This window comes from Brienomyrus brachyistius, chromosome 13 (genome assembly GCF_023856365.1).
Source record: "Brienomyrus brachyistius isolate T26 chromosome 13, BBRACH_0.4, whole genome shotgun sequence".
NCBI classification, from domain to species: Eukaryota; Metazoa; Chordata; class Actinopteri; order Osteoglossiformes; family Mormyridae; genus Brienomyrus; species Brienomyrus brachyistius.
The window spans coordinates 24,397,675-24,416,918 of NC_064545.1; the positions used below are offsets into that span (position 1 = coordinate 24,397,675).

General features: G+C 47.4%; 2 protein-coding genes across 3 annotated transcripts in view; one reads left to right on the forward strand and one right to left on the reverse strand.

Moving 5' to 3' along the window:
• Positions 1 to 9,691, forward strand: part of pard6a (par-6 family cell polarity regulator alpha) — a 57,876-nt gene extending 48,185 nt beyond the window's left edge. Inside the window, exon 4 of the mRNA XM_048973663.1 lies at positions 5,573 to 9,691. Coding sequence (XP_048829620.1) covers positions 5,573 to 6,453 — 881 coding nt within the window. The 3' untranslated portion in view covers positions 6,454 to 9,691. The remainder of the gene's footprint in view (positions 1 to 5,572) is intronic.
• A 4,818-nt stretch (positions 9,692 to 14,509) lies between these two features.
• Positions 14,510 to 16,784, reverse strand: LOC125706560 (plectin-like). Of its 2 annotated transcripts, XR_007382017.1 has the most exons (4): positions 16,386 to 16,780; positions 15,505 to 15,894; positions 14,819 to 15,341; positions 14,510 to 14,731 (listed from the first exon to the last, which is right to left on the reverse strand). XR_007382017.1 is itself a non-coding variant. In XM_048973290.1 (3 exons), the coding sequence occupies exons 1-3, from the start codon at positions 16,624 to 16,626 to the stop codon at positions 14,893 to 14,895; spliced, it is 1,080 nt and encodes a 359-aa protein (XP_048829247.1). In that variant the 5' UTR covers positions 16,627 to 16,784; the 3' UTR covers positions 14,510 to 14,892. The 2 variants fall into 2 exon arrangements, 1 of the variants encoding a protein (XP_048829247.1); XM_048973290.1 differs by having other exon boundaries at positions 14,510 to 15,341; positions 16,386 to 16,784.
• Between the last annotated feature and the right edge of the window lie 2,460 nt (positions 16,785 to 19,244).

Below are 19,244 nucleotides of genomic sequence, written 5' to 3' on the forward strand. Positions count from 1 at the left end.
GGGCAGGCCCGTTTCCCGCGCCGCCCTCTCTGAGCGCCTGCATTCCTTCGTATGTCTGGCGACGCGGCAGAGCGGAGTGCCAGATTGTTAAATAATCCCGATGTTCTGCGTAAATCTGCGTTGGCAGTACAGAGGACGTCGCTCTACTAAGCACCCATTATTTATAAGGACAGAGAGGAGTTTGACACGACCCTCTGGAATGATGGCGCGGCGTAAATCCACTTTGAAATGTAAATGTATATACACCACAAATCAGAATGTAATTTTACTCCAGGTGGCACTTAGTGATGGGCTATTTTACATTTAAATTGATTTTTGGAGCCTGAATACTACGGGCAGTATGGTGGTGCAGTGGTTGGCCCTGTCGCCTCACACCTCTGGGACCTGGGTCACATGTGTGTGGAGTTTGCATGTTCTCCCCATGTCGTCGTGGGGTTTCCTCCAGGTACTCCGGCTTCCCCCCACAGTCCAAAACCATGCTGAGGCTAATTGGAGCTTCCAAATTGCCCATAGGTGTGTGTGTGTATGTGTGAGTGTGTGAGTGAATGGTGTGTGAGTGTGTCCTGCGATGGGCTGGTGCTCCATCCTAGGTGGTTCCCTGCCTTGTGCCTGTAGCCTCCGCGATGAGCTCCGGACTCCTGTAACCCTGAATAATAGGATAAGCGGTTTCAGAAAGTAGATGGATGGAAGTCTGGACAATACTGGGATGCTCTGGCTTTGTTAGAATGGCTGGAAATTGAAGGATGTAGACCTTCCTGCATGTTTGCTCTGTGTGTCTGTGTGTATGTGTCTGTGTGGGATATTCTATGTGTTCTTTAGCACCCTCTAGTGGGTCGCCGGTCAAATGTCCTCACTATCTGTAGGAAGGAACACGCACTCACACACACTGCTCACAGTTCAGTGAACTTCATGGAGTGAAGCCACCTCCGAATTCTGCTGTATGGCACCTTCAGTCATGGTTTAATGCCGACCTAGATGTGAACCTGGAATAATTTCCATCAGCGTTGCTGCTGAGGTGCAGATGCCCGGTGATGGTTGCGTGCTCCATCACGAATGCTGTAATGGTTGGCTTTCGGCTTTGCTGCTCACTCTGGGTATGTGGTCCCCAGTTTGTCCATGTGTTGCGTTTGGCTCTTTGCTGTGGGGAGAGTATGTCCTGCGGTGGATTGTACCTTTGTGTGTTTACGCAGTGCTGCTGGGTGTCGATACTGCCCAGTCAGCTGTATTTCCTCATTCCATGACCTGTTAGTGCGACAGCCTACTGTGGCTTGCTGCCCTGTTAGCTAGGCAAAGGTGGTGAGGCTATAGCAACAAGCCCCCCCCCCTCCCCCCCCAAAAAAAAAAAAAAAAAAAACAAATCGTGATCTGCACTAATCATTTTCTGGAAGAGATGGGTGGGGCTTAGCTTATTGGATCTCCAACTTGCCACTGGGCCAAGAGCAGCATGTCCGCCGTGCCACCCACCATGTTAACCCCCCTCCCCCACCCACAACCAGCACCACCAACAGATGCTTAAAGTCAAAATATGCTTTAGGTATCTGCGAACGTGGAAGAGGATCCTGTAATTAAACACGCTGGGTGCGGTTTGAAGAAGATGCTTCATCTCTGACCTTGATGAAGGCAACTTGGTCTAGGTTGACTTAAATAACGACCGGCTTTGAAAATGAGAAATTAATGTGCGCAGAGGGGCAAACGCGGGCACCTGGCTCAGGTCCTTGGGCTAGATTGAGGTTCTTGCAATAGAGCAATATTGTAAATGGCCCCAGCTGAAAGCTGGTTGCCCCCTAGAGTGCCCCCTCCCCTGTCAATTACAGATTCAAAACACATCATTGACTAATGATGAGGCTGCCCCCTCTCTATGAATCATGGCCCCTTTTATGCCCCCTGCCTTAAAAAAATCCTAGGATCGCCCCTAAAAGAGAACCCCAAAAAGCCCCCCATTGTAGACCATGTACACTGTTGGTTGTTCCCAGAGTGTGTGCAAACGTGCATCCCTGCTCAGTCAAGCATGCAAATTGAATCATTCAATTTCCAAAACATCCCAGCAGCGTAACAGCACAGGTTATGCTGTTGCCTATAATATCACGTCTCGGTGTATTTCGATCACCAGCGACTATTTAGACTCCAGAAAGCATGTTGCAGGTGTTGCTTCTCAGTTGCTGTTAAACATGCTGTTAAAATTGCTAAAGTTTAACACGTTTGCCCCCCCCCCCCCATTTTTATTATTTTACTAAATCCATTGCAGTCACCCACCCTGATCTGCACATTCCTTTTTTTTTTTACTGGAGTCTCTCCTTAACCCACTTAGTCCTGGAATTATTAGCTGAATGTAAATCCCCAGTAAGCCATGCATTGCTCTGTTGATTGTTTTTATTTTTGCATTTTAAAGATGGTTGTCATGTGATGAGACCTCCAGTTTTGGGCGTTCCATCACTGCAGGTGGATTACAGTGATACCTGTTTGCGTAGCTGTGTGTTTTTATTGGAGCGATGATGATTGTTTGGATGCAATGGCTGGGGGGCCTCCCAGGATTCGAACCAACATCCATCAGGCTATGAGCCAGCATGTCTGTAACCGCATACCGCACATCTACACTGCATGGTCCGTGCGTAATTGCTTGCCTTGGGACCTTCCCCAGGTTTATGAGCTGGGCCACGCACATTGTGTGGTCGCGACCTGGTGGTGGAGGACGTTCTGGGAAGGCATAGATGGGCAGAGATTACAAGATGACTTCAGTCCTCCTTCTTAAGATCAAAGATTCATTCCCGATGCTTTGTACCCCTCAAATTCCTGTTTGCATATGGCAAATTCCCCAGCCCCCTCTCAGGCAGCTAGCAGCGTATTTCTGCATTGTGTGTCTAGATTGATTAAGTTAATGTAATATGTCAGATCTTAAGGCTCAGACCCAGCAGCCTGCTGGATTAGACGGAGCATATGTCTAAAACGGATCAATGGAACTTTCTGTAGCCGATGCTCTCGGCTTGAACTGGTCAGTCGCTGCAGTTAGCAGTGTACATGGATCTGTGGGACAAGGTCTCTGTGTATTGGCCGTCTTCGGGAAGGAGACACATTCCACCATATTTATTATGATATTAACTGTTGGCTATGTTGGGAGATGGAGCGGCCTTCCGGAAATGGGGAGGGGCCAGATTTTCCCAGCATCCTCGGGTTCACTGGCGGCCACACGCCAGGAGCCCATTCGTCTCGTTCTCTACCCGTGTCCATCTCCGCTTTCTATTTATACCGGCACTTTGCAGGATGGGTCCGATTCCCGACGAGCGTCAGCCATGCCTGTATCCCAAATCCCCCTGCCCTTGAGCCCAAAGTATCCCCTGTGCTGCCTCTACATTACAGTAATGTCACCCATACCCACAGGGTGGCACTCACTAAGCCAGCTGCCGTTAGTATTATATAACGTGTAACATATAGGACAGCGGCGCCCCGTGACATCACCCGCTCAATCTTACACCAGTCAATCACCTGTACAGCTTTACCCAGACCTCTGTCTCCTTACTGTATGCGCTCGGCATTTAAAAATAACTGTGAAATATCACCCCCCCCCCCCCACCCCGCGTCCCATGGGATTGTAACGAATCCGGCACGGCTTCTGCCGTGGTGCACGCTCTAAAAATAATAGGTCTGGGCTGCGCCTTGTCCTCTCGTGCCCGGTGAAGTGCTGCGGTTGGGCTGCGTGGGGGGGTCAGCTGGTTCACTGTGGGGTCCCATTCAAGGCCCTTTCCTGTCCCTGTGTCCTGGGGGCTGATGGAAAAGAGGTGTCTCCCCAGGAGCCCGGCATGAAAAATGCATGCCCAGCTGGCCAATGCGCTCGTCCTAATATTATTTCAGGCAGGGGGGCGGCTTTCTGACGTGACTGAAGGCGGAATTCATGGGCGGAGGACAGCTGGGACAGGCCCGCTGTGCTTCCTGGAGGGGAACCAAGTGCTACAGGGGAGAAAATGGCTGTATTGCCCTTGGTTTTTTACATTTTTTTATGCGAGTGTAATATGATTCGGTGAGGTGAGCCTTTCTACTGCTAACCAACGGGAGCCGCTTGTTGGTAATTAATCACGACTAAGGCTCACATTTTGTGGTGACGGACCCTGTATGCATGAGTAAAGCAGCTTATTCTGAGCTGCGGACAGTCATGTGGTGATTGGATTGTTATGTTCTTTGTTTGAATGGGCGGGGGGGGAGGGGGGGGATGGGTCACATGCCCACCAGCCCCCCTCCCGACAGCCAGATCTGAGGGGTGGGGAGACTTTGATTTTCCAAGGTCATCTTAGCTCATAATCTAATAATCTTAAAAACGAACACTGAAGCTTACTTCACTGCGGGCTTCACTGCGTAAGAGGTATTTCACTGTCACCCTGCACTGGGTAAACGGTACATGGATGGATGGCTGTACCTTTGTCCTGGAAGTGATTTTGCACACCTTACAATAAAACTTTATTGGTCTCCAAGAAGGAGATTTTGTTATCCAGCAGCATTACAAAATTAAATCTCAGCACAATATTCCCCCTCTCCAACGATAGTCTGTTTGTGTATGTAACATAGAAATGTGGAAGGTGCATTATTTAACGCCGGTGGTTAGCCAGAGAGTTGGGATAGTGTCCCTCAAGCTAGGTGAGGTTAGGAGACTGGAGGCGTTATACAGTAGGAGCAGGGTATTGTTGGAGAACTGCATGAGCCTGTGGCTGAAAGTTCTCCTCACATGTACTAAGACAGTTTGTTCCACCTGAAGTTCACCACCAGCTCCTTTGACTGTGTGACATTGAACAGCAGGTGGTTCTCTGTACACCTCCCAACAACACTGCTGCAGACTTCTGCACTCCGATTCTCTAATGCATCCTGTGGTCTTCAGTAATTGGAGAACTTCTGTAGATTTGCAGTGGCACAGACTTGTGTCTGATGTCTGTGGCGTAAACAGGAATGACGGAAGTACTGTCTCTCGGGAATGCCCACTCGTGGCATCAGATACGCAGCTACTGCCGCAGACAAACTGCCAGATGGTGAGGTAATTCTGTGGTCTGGACAACACTGCCACCTTCAACTTGGGGGATTCCCTTTGGCTTTTGCCAACTTGGCTTGAATGGAGAAATACAGTATTAGCAAAACCAATTGAAAAGAGAAAAAAATAGCAATGGAAAAATAAGAAAAGGGCAAATAAGATGTAAATACAGAGCTGCCGACTATGGAACCATCTTGCTAAGAGTAGCACGGACTATTGGGTTTTGAGCACCAGCAGACAGTAGGGTATCCCTTCCAATTTGATCAAGTTTTTAGTGGGCAAACATTGAACATTTTACTTGTGAAGTTTTAGTGACCCCCCAAACCGAGGGAATCCAGTTGTATTGGCAAGCAACTGTATTTAATGTATTTAAGCTGGGTAATATATTTTGTCATTGGTGAGAGAATCAGTGGGATCTTCTCATGTTTGTCAGGGTTAGTAATTTTATTGGTACTTTTTGTGACGGACCTTGATCCAGGAGGTCCTGAATTCCAACACTTTGGTCTAAGCCTGTTATTTACTGTGCAAGACCTCGCTCACCCCTGTCTGCTCTCTCTTCTGCAGATGAGGATGAAGCCATGGTATTTGCGACCAACTCCCTGCAGAGGAAGAAGAAGGGTCTGCCAGGCCTCCGGCCAACTTTACAGAAGAACAAGCCCACACTGTTGATCGGGCATCCCCAGGACTTCCGGCAGATCTCCTCCATCATTGACGTGGACATCCTGCCTGAGACGCACCGCCGCGTGCGCTTGCACAAGCACGGCTCTGATAAGCCGTTGGGCTTCTACATCCGTGATGGGCTGAGCGTGCGTGTCACTTCACAGGGTGTGGAAAAGGTTCCAGGTGTCTTCATCTCCCGCGTGGTACGAGGCGGCCTGGCCGAGAGCACGGGGCTGTTGGCCGTCAACGATGAGATCCTGGAGGTCAACGGCATCGATGTGGCGGGCAAGTCCCTCGATCAGGTGACGGACATGATGGTGGCCAATAGCCACAACCTGATAGTGACGGTCAAGCCGGCCAACCAACGCAACAATGTAGTGCGCGGCAGCAAGGCCTCGGGCAATAGCTCTGGCTCGGGCTTTTCCCAGGACTCTACTCCCAGCCCCGCCTCACAGTACATGAACCACTTTGGCAACAGCAGCATGGCGGAGGGGGATAGCGACGAAGATGGGGACCTCATCCTTGAGAGCGACAGCCTGCCGCCCTATCTGCCTGCCACCTTCGTCGTCAACGGCAATGGCAGCCATGGCGATGCGTTGGTGGCAGCCGCCACACCAGAGCCCCTCCCCCAGAGTGCCTCCTTACACAGTGGTTCTCTATCTGACAGCAAAGCTTCGCTTAGCTCCCTCAACACCCCCAACACCCCCACACACAATGGCAGCCCCAGCAAGGCCAGCAGCAGCCAGGAGAGTATGCACGAGGACGGCAACATCATCACACTGTGAAACCCAACACCAGGGCCCCCCTCCCTACAGCATGCCACTCCCCTTTTCTATAGGTGGGAGGAGTTTGGACTGTCATAAAAAGTCATGAAGGAACTGGAAGCAATCTTAAAACCTATATAAGCCTCCACACACCCATAAACATCTACTCCCTGTTAAATAATTGAATTAATTCATTACCCCAACTGAGCTTGTTTAACTACAGAAGACCTGGTTACCTGATTAATAATCCCCGTAACAGCCTGGTGTTGCATCGTGGCTGCGACATAGTTTGGTTTGCCCCACATGCTGGCAAGCCACATTCCAGACATGTAATTGAGTGGAGAGGGGGTGCCATTTGGATCGGGAACGGCGTGCCGGGATCCCGGGAAGACTTTCCAAGGCACTGTGGGGAGCTGGACTAGCCTTAGCGTGTACTAACTGGTTTAGCCACACTGCAGTGGTCCTGCTGGGCATTTGTGCGGAGCGGAAGTTCTGCGAGGCGCGCCGGCATCGATCGCACGCTCTGTGCGAAGCAGACTATTCACTGGTGGCCAGATTCCTCTGAAAGCGCGATACTGGATCCTGGATGGAGACTCATTAGAGCATTAGTTTGCCAGTCATTGGGCTGTAGGAGGCCTCACTGCAGGTTCCTACAGGAAACCTCCCCCTAGTTCATTTAATCAGGGTAATGGTACTATTAGCATGTTGCTATTCGGTCTGTGAAGCGCACCGGTGTGGTCGCCTGCTCACTGTTCCTGCCCTCGTCTCTCTGGCTACTTTTCTAAACGTTCTGTATGTTCCTTTTTATCCTGTCTTTTTAAAAGCTTCCTTTTTTATTATAAATGTAGATCTGACCTTTTAGGACACTGTTGTTGGCACCTTCAGTTTCACTTTCATTTTCATGTTGCCCTTGGAAATGTCCTGTAAACAAAAGCCCCACACATCTGCTCTCGTTGTTTGCATGCACTGAGGTTTGAGGAACAATCAGTGGAGCTGATGTTTTTTTTTAACATATTCTTTTTTTTTTCCATCAAACAATAATAATACTAATGATATTGTGAGAATGTAGCATGAAGGATTTGCCTGAATACAATGGGGAGGGAGTGGGAGACCCCCCCCCCCCCAGACTTAGAGGCCTGTAGCTACTATAGTCACTTTGTTTTAAATGATGTTTAGAGGAGGGGGGGGGGATATGGCTGGATCGGTAGGTTACTCACGGTGAAGTTCACGATCAGAGCCCTAGGTTATCTGAGACACTCTTGGGTTAAGCAGTTCCACACACGGCCGAATGGATTGACTTAGGGGAAACGGTGGTGATTTTGATAACCAAGGGTGGGAGAGTCTTGATTGGATCAAAATGTTCTGACCCACATAGCAGTTTGTTTAATGTTAGGCTCCACCCCAACCCCGCCCCCCACATCATCGAGTTAGTTGATCATTTCCTGATCCAGGTGATCCAGAACTCTGCTGGTATATCTGCTGTTTGCAGTGAAAGGATAATGTTCAGTCAGATGGTGGAAGGAATGGCCATCGCACAGTAAACTGACTCAAGGGCTGAACTCTGTCCCTAGTGGTAGTTTGGGGTCATATGCGTACAGTAACCTGGGTGTCACACGAACCCGGTTCTCTTCATTCATCCCCGCCAGACCCCCTCATGCAATGAAGGAGTGATGTCGTCTCATTGTCTTGTAAAGCTGGGCAGGTAGGATATCTCACACCTATAGGTATATCTAATCATAAGATTGTTTTCATTAGTGAATCTTATGAAATCACGTTAGAAGCCAGTCTTGTTCATTCGGACACCCTTTCAAAGGCATCGTCTGACCCACTCGTCCCATTGGCCTTCTAGAATGTTCCACTTTCATCATGGAGACGTTCTTCTCTGAGGCACAGCGTGTGCCATTTCCGGACCCCACGTCACACCGGCCACTGTATATTTAACATGATTTATAAATAATCTCCCCAGTCACTCTTTTAATACGAGCACATCACATTCCAGATTACCACGTTTTTTTTTGGGGGGAGGTGAAGAATTCCAAGTGGATATAATTATCTTAGGGATTATGTTTAGGATCTGGAACGAGCATGGCTGAGGGGCGTCTTAAAGCTCTTGAAGTCTTTTACTCGCGTATACATGGCGTTTTACTGACACATTTTTGTTTTATGCTTAATATTTCTGCCATCTGAAAATACATGGCAGGAAGGAAATGCAAATATTGGAGGTTGGTTCCCGGGCAGACCGTGAACCTCAGAGTGTTTGTGTTTCTAGGCCTAGTGCATCTCTGAGGGGAAAATTCCTGTCATGTTTGAAAAGCTCAGTACATGGATCACGAATGCCATGGGCTGTCTGCTCAGACAGCGTTACGATAACAGCTGTGTGAGAGACAGGGGTGTGGCCGTTATGCATGAATTTGGACAGGGCCTGCGCCTCTCTGCTTTTTAGGCCGTAGGTCATGATTTTGGCATTTTAACAGTTTGGAGGCTGGAGTTTCTGAGGAACCTGTGAAGTTCACTTGCAAGAGCCCCCGTTTGCTGTTTACTACAGTGGCTATAACATAGGGTTAAATAACATGTATGAACGCTGCATAACAGTATACTTCAATTTTTATATTCTTTTTTGAGGTTGATTCTGCAGTCTGATCTCTTTCGATTTATGTTAGTCCCATTTGCCCTAAAGGTTAGAGGTCAAAGGTTAAAGGTGACTGCAGGGTACGTGAGGTCAGAGATGAAATGCTAAGGAAAGACAGGTACAGTAAGTACACCAGAGTGAAATGCCATGGTGAAGAAACAGATTTGCGGATGAATTGCTGGATTCACTAATGGGAAATGACTGCACACATCAAACTTTCTAGTATCAGATAGAAATACCAGTTATATGAACTTGCACATCAACTAACGACCCATGTTTTCTACTGATCTCATCACTAGAGTGCTTAGAAAATAAAGGGAGGTTTTTTTTAAGAAAAATATATATATATCTGGGGGGGATTTTTGTAGGGATGTTTTTTTATATCTGTACAAAAAACACGGACAGTATTTTTCATACTCTTGTACTTCTATTTGTATATGAGAATCCACAAGATGACATTCGCTTCATACTTCTTTGTCTACTAGGAAGCAGAAATAAGAGAAAGTTATTTATATTATTTAATGAATCTTTAATGAAGGGTTTGGGTGTACAATGCTGTGAATGTTACATAAATGTATGCTGATTAGAGAACACTATAATTTAAAGACAATAAACTATTTTAAAAAAGTTTTTGGTTTGTCTTATTCCGCAGCTCCCATCTGCAATGAGAAACGGTGCGTCCCGCGTGTCCGGGTGCGGGCGGCGTCCCGCGTGTCCGGGTGCGGGCGGCGCCCCGCGTGTCCGGGTGGGGGCGGCGTCCCGCGTGTCCGGGTGCGGGCGGCGTCCCGCGTGTCCGGGTGAGGGCGGCGTCCCGCGTGTCCGGGTGCGGGCGGCGTCCCGCGTGTCCGGGTGAGGGCGGCGTCCCGCGTGTCCGGGTGCGGGCGGCGTCCCGCGTGTCCGGGTGAGGGCGGCGTCCCGCGTGTCCGGGTGAGGGCAGCGTCCTGTAAACTGTTAACTGGCTGGAAGACTTGGCAGCATGGCTCTGGATTTCTGGTGCCCTGTGGGGTTCAGAGAGTTTAAACGCTGAGATCCATTCGGGTGACTTATGACTTATTTGAGACATTTAATGGCCTCTTACCTGGGCGTTGGAGTCAGCAGTCAGTTTGCAGGTCCCTCTGTCTCACCTTCGCTGACTGAGACCCAAGCTGTGTAACTGTGGTGAATAGCAGTGTTTTCTAAGCCAGTCCTCGGGTCAAACTGGACGGAGCCGCAATTTTGTTTTATCCCAGTGTAAGAGCTCCTGATTGCTTGGGTCAGGTGTTCTGGGAACTGGGATAAAACAAGAATGTGGATCTGTTCACTGTGGCCTGAGGACTGCTTTGGGAAAGACAAGGTGTAGCATGTCATCCATCCATCCATCCATCCATCTTCTCTAACCCTAACCCTATTCAGGACTGCGGGGGGTCCAGAGCCTATCCCAGAAGCTACAGGATGAAGATAGGGAATAACTCTGGATAGAGCGACAGTCCATTGCAGTATAGTATGTCCTCATTATGTGTAAAATACATGTCCATATGCACCTTAATACACAGGGCAGTCTGACAGGGCCAGTGGAGATAATTAGGTTACAGATGATGGAAAGATAAGTATGTGAATGGGGCAGCCCTGTTCAGGCTGTGTGTTTGTGTGTGTGTGTGTGTGTGTGTGCGCGTGTGTGTGTGTGTGAGAGAGAGAGAGAGAGAGAGAGATCTGAGAACAAAGGGCTTTGTGAAGGAGAATCCTGCTCTCTTTCTCTGGTTGTTTAGGCTAGGGGTGTATATAGGGGTGGGACCACAGGGGCAATGGCCCTAGCTGAAAGCTGATTGGCCCGCAGTGTACCAATCCTCTGTCACTCACCGATTCAAAACATATCATTGGCTAATGATAGGGTTGGCTCCTCTTATGCCCCCCTGAATCACCCCTGGTTTGTGCCGTTGTTCTGGATCAATACTGGGGCTGTTTCTATATTCACTGCCAAATCATCTGGTCGAGCTGGAAGAGATGGATTGTTGGGAAAGGGGCCGCTCTCTCCCAGGAGGAGGCAGGGTCTGGACGGTCCAGTGGCGGGCCGGAGCAGATGACAGCAGCCAGCAGGTGGCGAGAGGGTGTCGGGTTTACCCAGTGCCTTGCGCGTGTCACTTCTGCTCCCTCCAGCGCTACAAAACTCCGCTCAGACAGCATAATATTATGCTAATGGCAGAATGGCTGACTTGTCCCTTGACTCGCTTCTCTCCCTTGTAAGAGGAATAGCGGCCTGGGGCAGCATGGCACAAAGGTGGCTCTGTCTCTAGGCCCCCGGCATCCAATGGCCCTATTGTGTGTGGGGGCTGAATCCCCCAACCGCCCGACCTGCTGGGTTATTAACAAGAGGGTAGTGTGTGTCAGGCCTACCCCCGCACACATCATTTCCTGAACACTGCTACCGCTCTCTGCTGATAATTATGGTAATTATTCATAGGTCGAGTGCAAAGCTTTCTGGGAATCGGGCCCTGTCGCGTTAGGGGCTACCCTCGCATCATTACGCAACATCCATTAGCGCTAGCTGGTGACCCTATTAAGGCTGCGTTTCATGATGCACGCTGAGTAATTATGTGTATGTAATCCTACTGTCGCAACTCGATGTGTTAAACATTAAGGGAACGGATGTCGGTTGCAGGGTATAATTTTCAGATTTTCGGTGAAATCGAGCAATGCTGTAGGGACTCCTCCAGAGCACGGTGATCCATCGTCGCTCCCGATCAATGCCCATATCCCGCTTCCCGGTTTTATGATTCTCAGATACTCAGGGCTTGTACAAAATGGCATACTGTGTTTGCTATGTAGTAGGCAAATCAGAGTATGCAAAGTCAGCAATATGTCCGAATGTTCAGCATGAAGGAAACAGTAAGCGAATGATACCCAGATGACATACTACATTCTGCGAATCTGTGTCACAGTTGCAGAGGATGTGCTACCTTTACAAATTTAAGTTTAAAACAATACCCAGTTACATTAGTAGACTTAATTATGTATTTTTTTCCATTGATGGTTTTTAACAGTTTTTAATTGCCGTGGGGGTCAGGTTACATTACTGGAAAACATTAGAAATCACTTAATATGCAAGCTGATGACCGCAGTATAATTGCATGCATGCACAAACACAGTATGTACTACATCAGGGGTCTACAACTCCAGTCCCGGTGAGCTACTATCCAGTAGGGTTTCTGTCCCATTGGCTTCTGATGAGCCATACCTGTTCCTGGTATTTACCTGAGAACAGGTGCGGCTCATAAGAAGCCAAGTATGATAGAAAACCTACTGGACAGTAGCTCTCCAGCTGGACTTAGAGACCCCTGTACTATATTAACAGTCAAGTAGTAGGTTTCTAACAAAATTTAGTAAGGCTGCAACGATTCATCGAGTAACTCGAATAACTCGATTACAAAAAATCCTCAATACAAATTCTTTGCTTCGGTGCTTCGTGTAATCCGCACGACTACGTACTGCTTAGTGATCAGCGTGTTTCACCCGGAGGATTATTACTGTCGCACAGTGTGCTTACGCTGCATTACGTGTAGCAGGTTTGATTGGATGGCGCGATGGAGGAAGACAGGGAAAATAGCGAGTTAAGTCAGAGAAAAAGAAAAATGTCTAGAGTTTGGGACCATTTCAAACAAAAGAAAAGCGAAAATACTGTACAGTGTGTCTATTGTAAAACCGAATTAGCTTAGCACAATAGCACAACGTCAATGATTCAACGTCTCAACAGAAAGCGCCGAGTCTATGCATTCAGTCCACAGAGTGGGACCAGTACAAGGTAAGCGCGAGCGTCACTCACATTCGCCGCTAAAATAGACCTGCGATAGAAACAAATTTATGTGTGAATAAAAAAAGTATAACAAGATTCAGCCCAAACGGCACCTGTTTTTCCTCAAAAAACACTGATAACACAACAGCAGTGAAAATGATGCTGTCGTTAATTAACATGGAGCTGGAGCCCGTCTATACACTAAGCGCAAAGAGACGGTTCCGTTACAGAGATGGTGAACTCGGGTGCAGTGAAGGAAAACAACAGCAGTGCTTGTAAACGGTACTAAACCTTTACTGGTAAAGAGCTGGCGAGAGTCCGTAATCAAACCAGCTGTTCAACAAGCTGAAAGGTAAAGAAAAGCGATGTTTTCAGCTGCTCCCATCCACCGCCGTTTGTCTTGCATAGCAGCAAAGCTACAGTAAAGCTATTCATGGTAAAATAGAAGCTGTTTGTATGCAGATAAACTGTTAGCTTAGTTTGACACAATATTTAAATCTGGCAACTTGCAGCAGGCTGACAGCAGCCGTACGTCACACTTTGTCACAGTGATACCTGCAGCCAGCATGCAGGGGCGAGTCTAAAGGGGAGCATGGGGTGTACACAGCTAGATCTAATTCAAGGCTTTAGTAATATTATTCTGCAGACTTAGATTAATATGAATATTACATGATTATAATATTAATAATATAAATAGCAAAGTGCTTTCTGTGTGTTCCAGCAACATCTACATCATTTTGAGAGACCCATCTATTTTTGCTTTTTTGAATAGTTACTATTGCTTTTTAATAAGACAAAAGTATTTCTTATCCGATTACTTGATTAATAATCAATGGACTAGTCAATAGAATACTCGATCATTAAAATGATCAATAGCTGCAGCCCTAAAATTTAGTATGTACTGTGTAAGTATGCATATTTGGACGCACTCAGTGTTCACATTCCTGTCGGCTGTGTCCCACAATGCATCTCTGCCCTTTGCCTGGGGCAGTGGTGGTCTTTCCAGTCGACCATGTTATCTTTGCTTTCAAAAACATGGAGTAGCTGTGACCGTCGCGTGTGCTTTTATGCAAAGGGCACGTCATGGACGAGAGGTTTCTGGCAGGAAAGGGCGCAGTGGCACTGGCACCCAGCCACATAGCAGCTCTGAAATTGCTCAGAGATAAGCAGACCGGATCAAACTCACCCTACGAGTTCCCATCGAGCCATTACTTTGGGCCACCGTCACACTGCGTGATCATGTACGAAACGCAGAAATGAGTCTCTGGTGGCATTTACATTACGTTGCATACACATTTAAATCTCAGCACGCACTTAACATGAAAATATTTACCTGTCGGGATAAAAAAAAAAAGTCCTGTCGGGACCTTCAGTAATGGGCCATTAAAAACTACACATAATGCCAGCTATTATTATTATTTATACGCTGGCGTGTCAGAGGGGCATGCATACCCTGCCAGACCTAGGGGGAGGCAGCATTTTCTAAGTGCCTTTACATATGTAAAATTATAAGGGGGGGGCAAGGAGACATTCTGTCAGGTGGTCCACAATTGCTCACTACACCCATATTCATACTATAAAATTCATGCCAAAAGCACCATTTTGCTTTACAGTAACAAAGCAGTTTCACCCATATGTTTGCCTTGTGTGAATAGTACAGTACGCCATTCATCAAGCTCAAATTCAGTTCAAATTAATTTATTTCCAAATAACGAATGTTGTACACAGCAAATTACAATTCTCATTCTCCCAGACTGGACAGCTCCGGGGACATAGTCTACGTCTTATTCCAGAGCTGTCTGTGTTCCTCTCGAGTTGGGCTGGATTCAGCATTAGCTGGTCCGGCAGCCATGGGAGACCGGCTGGATTCAGGATGGAAAGTCCAGGAACGCTCCCTCCTTCCACTATGAGGAAGATGAAGAGTTTTACTTATGGCTGCAGGTCACTAGGTGTGCCTAGCGGTTTGGGGAGGTGCAGGGCACTCCGCTCACCTGTCCGGGTTCTGAAGCAGTCTCACTCGGTGTCGTACCGTCGCTGGCGGTCGAGTCTGAGCTCTCCCTCCCCTTCACGTTGTCACCTCCAGCCCAGGGTCCGCATTCTCGGTTTTGAGAGTCACCTCCCCCTGCCTGCCCTGTCCCGCAGCCTCCCTCTGCCTCTGAAAGAGCCGCCGGTCCCGCTCCAGCTCCTCTCTCATCCGCGCTAATGCCTCCCTCTCTCTCTCTATGGCCCTGGCCTCCTGCTCCTGGGCCCTCCTCAGCTGCTCGATCGCCTGCCTCTCCCGCTGCAGCACTCCCGCTTCCAGCTCGCGTGCTCTCTTCATCTCCTCCTCCTGCGCCCTCCTTAACTGGTCCGTTAGCGCCCTCTGCTGTTCCAAAGCCCTGGCCTCCTGCTCCTGGGCCCTCCTCAACTGCTCCGTCAACTCCCGCTCTCTCTCCAGTGCCCTAGCCTCCTGCTCCAAGGCCCTTCTGATCTGCTCCTCTTCAGACTGCCCAACAGTTATAACCTCCAGGATATCTGCAAGTGAGAGAGATAAGTTTATTTTCCTTTAAATCCTGCAAAGCCCAAGTGTGAATTCTGTTGTCTCTCTGGTGGCACCATTACAGAAAAAGTGCAAGAGACTCAATTCTAAGCATGAAAGAAAAATACACTGAAAAAGCACAAGTGGGAGATAAATAACCTGGATATTTCGTAGCGTTTCTACAAGTGTTTTGCAAAGTCGTCTGGTGCTTAAAAGCGCAGGGCGGCGAGGCGATCACTCCATCCTCCGCCTGCCGCCTTTTCGTCCGGTCCTCCACATCGGCGTACTCCGCAGGGTGTCTTTTCCGTAAATGTTTCAGCAAGTTGCTAGTGTTGCGGCGGTGCTGGATGTTCTCCAGGCATATAAGGCACAGCGCTTTGTTGCCATCCTCGTCGTCCTGGTAATACGTCCACACCGCGCTCCGCTTTTTGGACGTCGCTCCGGACAGATAGCAGGTCTCGGCGGCGGCCCCCGCGTCTGCAGCGGCCGGCGCTTCTTCCGTTAGTCTGTCATGCTTTACGTCCTCCACCGCTACAGAGTCCAGTATTTCTGATGGAAACCATGATTTATTATTAGTATTGTTGTTATTATTATTTTGCAAAATGGGATTGGTGAACCGAGATCAAGTTTGGCTGCACACCTTTATTTGCACGCTTTTATCCAAAGCTACGTACAAGTCAGGTAAACAGCACATCTGTGATGCAAACTAACAAAGAGTGCAAAGAAAAACTACCGCATATACTGAAATAAAGAGATTCCGGAAGAAAAAAAATACAGAACAATGGCGCATATTGCCGAATACTGTAATAAATACACTGGTTCTCCACCAACAAACTCATCGGGGTGTCAGTTTCACGCTTTTACACGTTCAATTCTTTTACACGTTAAACAGCAAAGTATAAGAAGATATGACTGATCAAACCTCAGACGGTGTATAACTTACGATGCCTGCATATACACATACATGAATGATTCTATGTATAGATGAAGATTTCTTTGTGCCTTAACCGTCAACCAGCTGTGCGCGGTATGATACATACCTGGATAATCCCCGGGCTCCATTGTATGGTGGAAAGCCGTCACCGATGCCCCCTCGGACGGCCTTCTCTTCGCCTCGACGTCAGCGAATTCCGCCTGGTGCTTCGATCGCAGGTGCTTCAGCAGGTTGCTGGTATTACCACAGTGCTGGATCGTTTCCGAGCACACCAGGCACGTCGTCTTATTGGGATCCATGCCGTCCTGAAAATACGGCCACACTGCACTGCGTTTTCTCGACGCCATTATTCCAGCGGATTTCAATTTGGCCACATTGGGGCTCAGCCCACGACGCCGGGGGGCTTGTTTGCTGCCATCTATCGACGTGGGGGACAATCTGCAGCAAGTGAGAGCACGGCCCTTGCTGTAGCCGAGCACCTAGATCGCGATTGAAGCGAAATGCATCACACCACGTTATTTGAAATGCATGAATAACGGAGGATTAAGTGGACATTCTAAACAAGAGTACATACTTAGAAGTATGTTTCTATGGAAACTGATATTTCTATGACATAATTTTTACTCTTATTGGAACGGAAGCTGGTTTCATGCAAAATAATGCTGTCTGCCCTGATGCATTTTAATTAGCTGGTTTAAAACAGATTAAAATATTAACTCCATCGGTGCTTGAAGGCGAGGGGGGATAGATACCCCCCGTTATGGAAAATAACGGTGCAGGTACTCCCCATGTTATTCAGCACAAGATGCAGGTACTCCCCATGTTATTCAGCACCAGGTGCAGGTACTCCCCATGTTATTCAGCACCAGCAGATATTGAGAGGTACCAGTACTCTGCGAAAAACAAGAGGTGCTGGTACTGTGTACCAGTGAATACTGATCCACTCCATGTCCTAAACTCCATTCATAAATATGACCACTTCTCCTCCTTACAGGGGGGCCTGGAGCAAAGGGCACAGGGCTGTGGTACACCTGCAGAACAGGGCACATACTCACTACTAGAAATGCCAGTAAGTCTAATTGCATGTGTTGAAGCTTCAGGAGGAAATCAGAGAACCTGGGAGAACCCCCCTCCCACACACACACACACACACACACACACACACACACACACACACACACACACACACACACACAAGAAAGATAGGACTCGAGCCAACGACACTGAAGGTGTGAGGCAACAGTGCCATCCCTGCTTACTGACTGAATGACTAAAATTGCCTGAAATATGTTTTGCTCTTAAAAAGTCTTCACAAGTCACTCACTCCTAGCACAATTAAAATATTTTTGGTTGTCACACAAACCCTGAAAATAGAACTTTTATGGTTGTTACCATAAAAAGTTAACACTTAGTAATATACAACATACTAATGCTGTTTGTTGCTGTTATCACCTTTTTTTAAGAAGCTCAAAGATCTTCACAAGTAGTTTCTTACTCATGGACTTAAGACCAACACAGTAACACTCCAGGCCCCTTCAGTAATTTTATTCATGTTTGTGTGAGTATTTCATGTTTATTAATCAATTCCTTTATGATACTATGTGAATGGAGTAGTGAGTCGGGGTTTCGCCTTCAAGGAATGTTAGTATATTGCATTAATCTTATTGATTGAATCCGTGTCACAGAAAATACATGGCGAGCGTCTAACTTTATCATCGTCCGGGTTTCAACCTTGGACATGCATGAAAAAAAGGCACTAGGTCGGAGAAGGTGAGCGATAGATGATTACAGCCATCATCGTTGAAATGTAGCAGGGATAAATTCTGCAGCCTTAAATCCATGTGGAATTAATACTGATTGTATAACCCCAAATTTAAATTGATTCATAGAATGTACCTTCATTACTGTTCTTACAAAGAATAAAGATTGATTAAACTTTACAAAATGAATAATGATATTCTGCTGATGAAGAGCCTAATTTATTTTTAAAAATCCCCTTTTGGGGCTATTGTTTTTACGACTGTTAGCTATGTTTTAGACATTCCTGTCTGAAAGATGAACAGGTTAAGCCAGTATGGGACATGAGTCTCAGCGCTCCTAAGCCAAATGCTCCAGCTGAGGGCAGAATGGAAAAAGACTTGGTTCAGAGAGAGATAACCAATCAGATTGTAGAGGAGGCGGGACCAAGACATCTGGTTGGTCCCGCTTCCTCTGGTCGCTTGGACCCACCTCTGCTACAATCTGATTGGTTATCTCTCTGAACCAATCATTTTTGTTATTTTCTAGTTTTGCTGTCTTTATAATTGTTTTTTTTTTTTAAATAAACGTTTCTATGGGTAGGTGTGTCCAAATTTTTGATGACCTATATGTGAAGCACTTTGGGCCAACTACTTTATAAGAAGCTGATCTGCATTTGCCCAGTAAGCTTAGTTTATATATAATGAGTATATGTAGGCAGTCAGGGGATTACATTTCCACTGCAAATACATTAGGGTGTTAAAGAGCGACTGGCGTTGTCATTCAAAGCCAGGAGCTCCTGCAAGTTCAGAGAGCGCCTCCTTCTTAGGGAACTCATGTTTATGAAACAGCCTCTTTAAGGAGCATCCAGGGGCCTTTTTCAGAAAGCAGGATTTCTTGCTTAGCCGGATAACTTGTCGGATTTAAGGTAGTCTGGGCTAAATGTGAATGAATGAATATTAAGTCCATTTAGCCCAGGCTACCTTAAATCGGACACGTTATCCGACTGAGAAAGAAATCTTGCTTCATAAAACAGGCCCCAGGTCAGGAGACCACCCCAGCACTGATGTTTACCAACATTCAAACCATCCATTTGTGTGGTCCCTTCCCTAGGGCTAGCATGCTTTGCTCCTGAGGGCAGTACTCATCCAAGCCGTCCCTCCCTATGAACTGCTATTTCTATGAAGTTGTAGATATTTGAAAAACCATGTTACAATACTTGGAAAGC

Bases quoted from the DNA above. Each gene is read 5' to 3' on its own strand.
- LOC125706560 (XM_048973290.1), bottom strand. From the start codon at position 16,626: ATGGCGTCGAGAAAACGCAGTGCAGTGTGGCCGTATTTTCAGGACGGC. The intron at 15,895-16,385 runs GTATGTATCATA...GGTTTCCATCAG, and splicing joins GGAGCCCGGGGATTATCCAG to AAATACTGGACTCTGTAGCG. The intron at 15,342-15,504 runs GTTATTTATCTC...TCTCACTTGCAG, and splicing joins AAACGCTACGAAATATCCAG to ATATCCTGGAGGTTATAACT.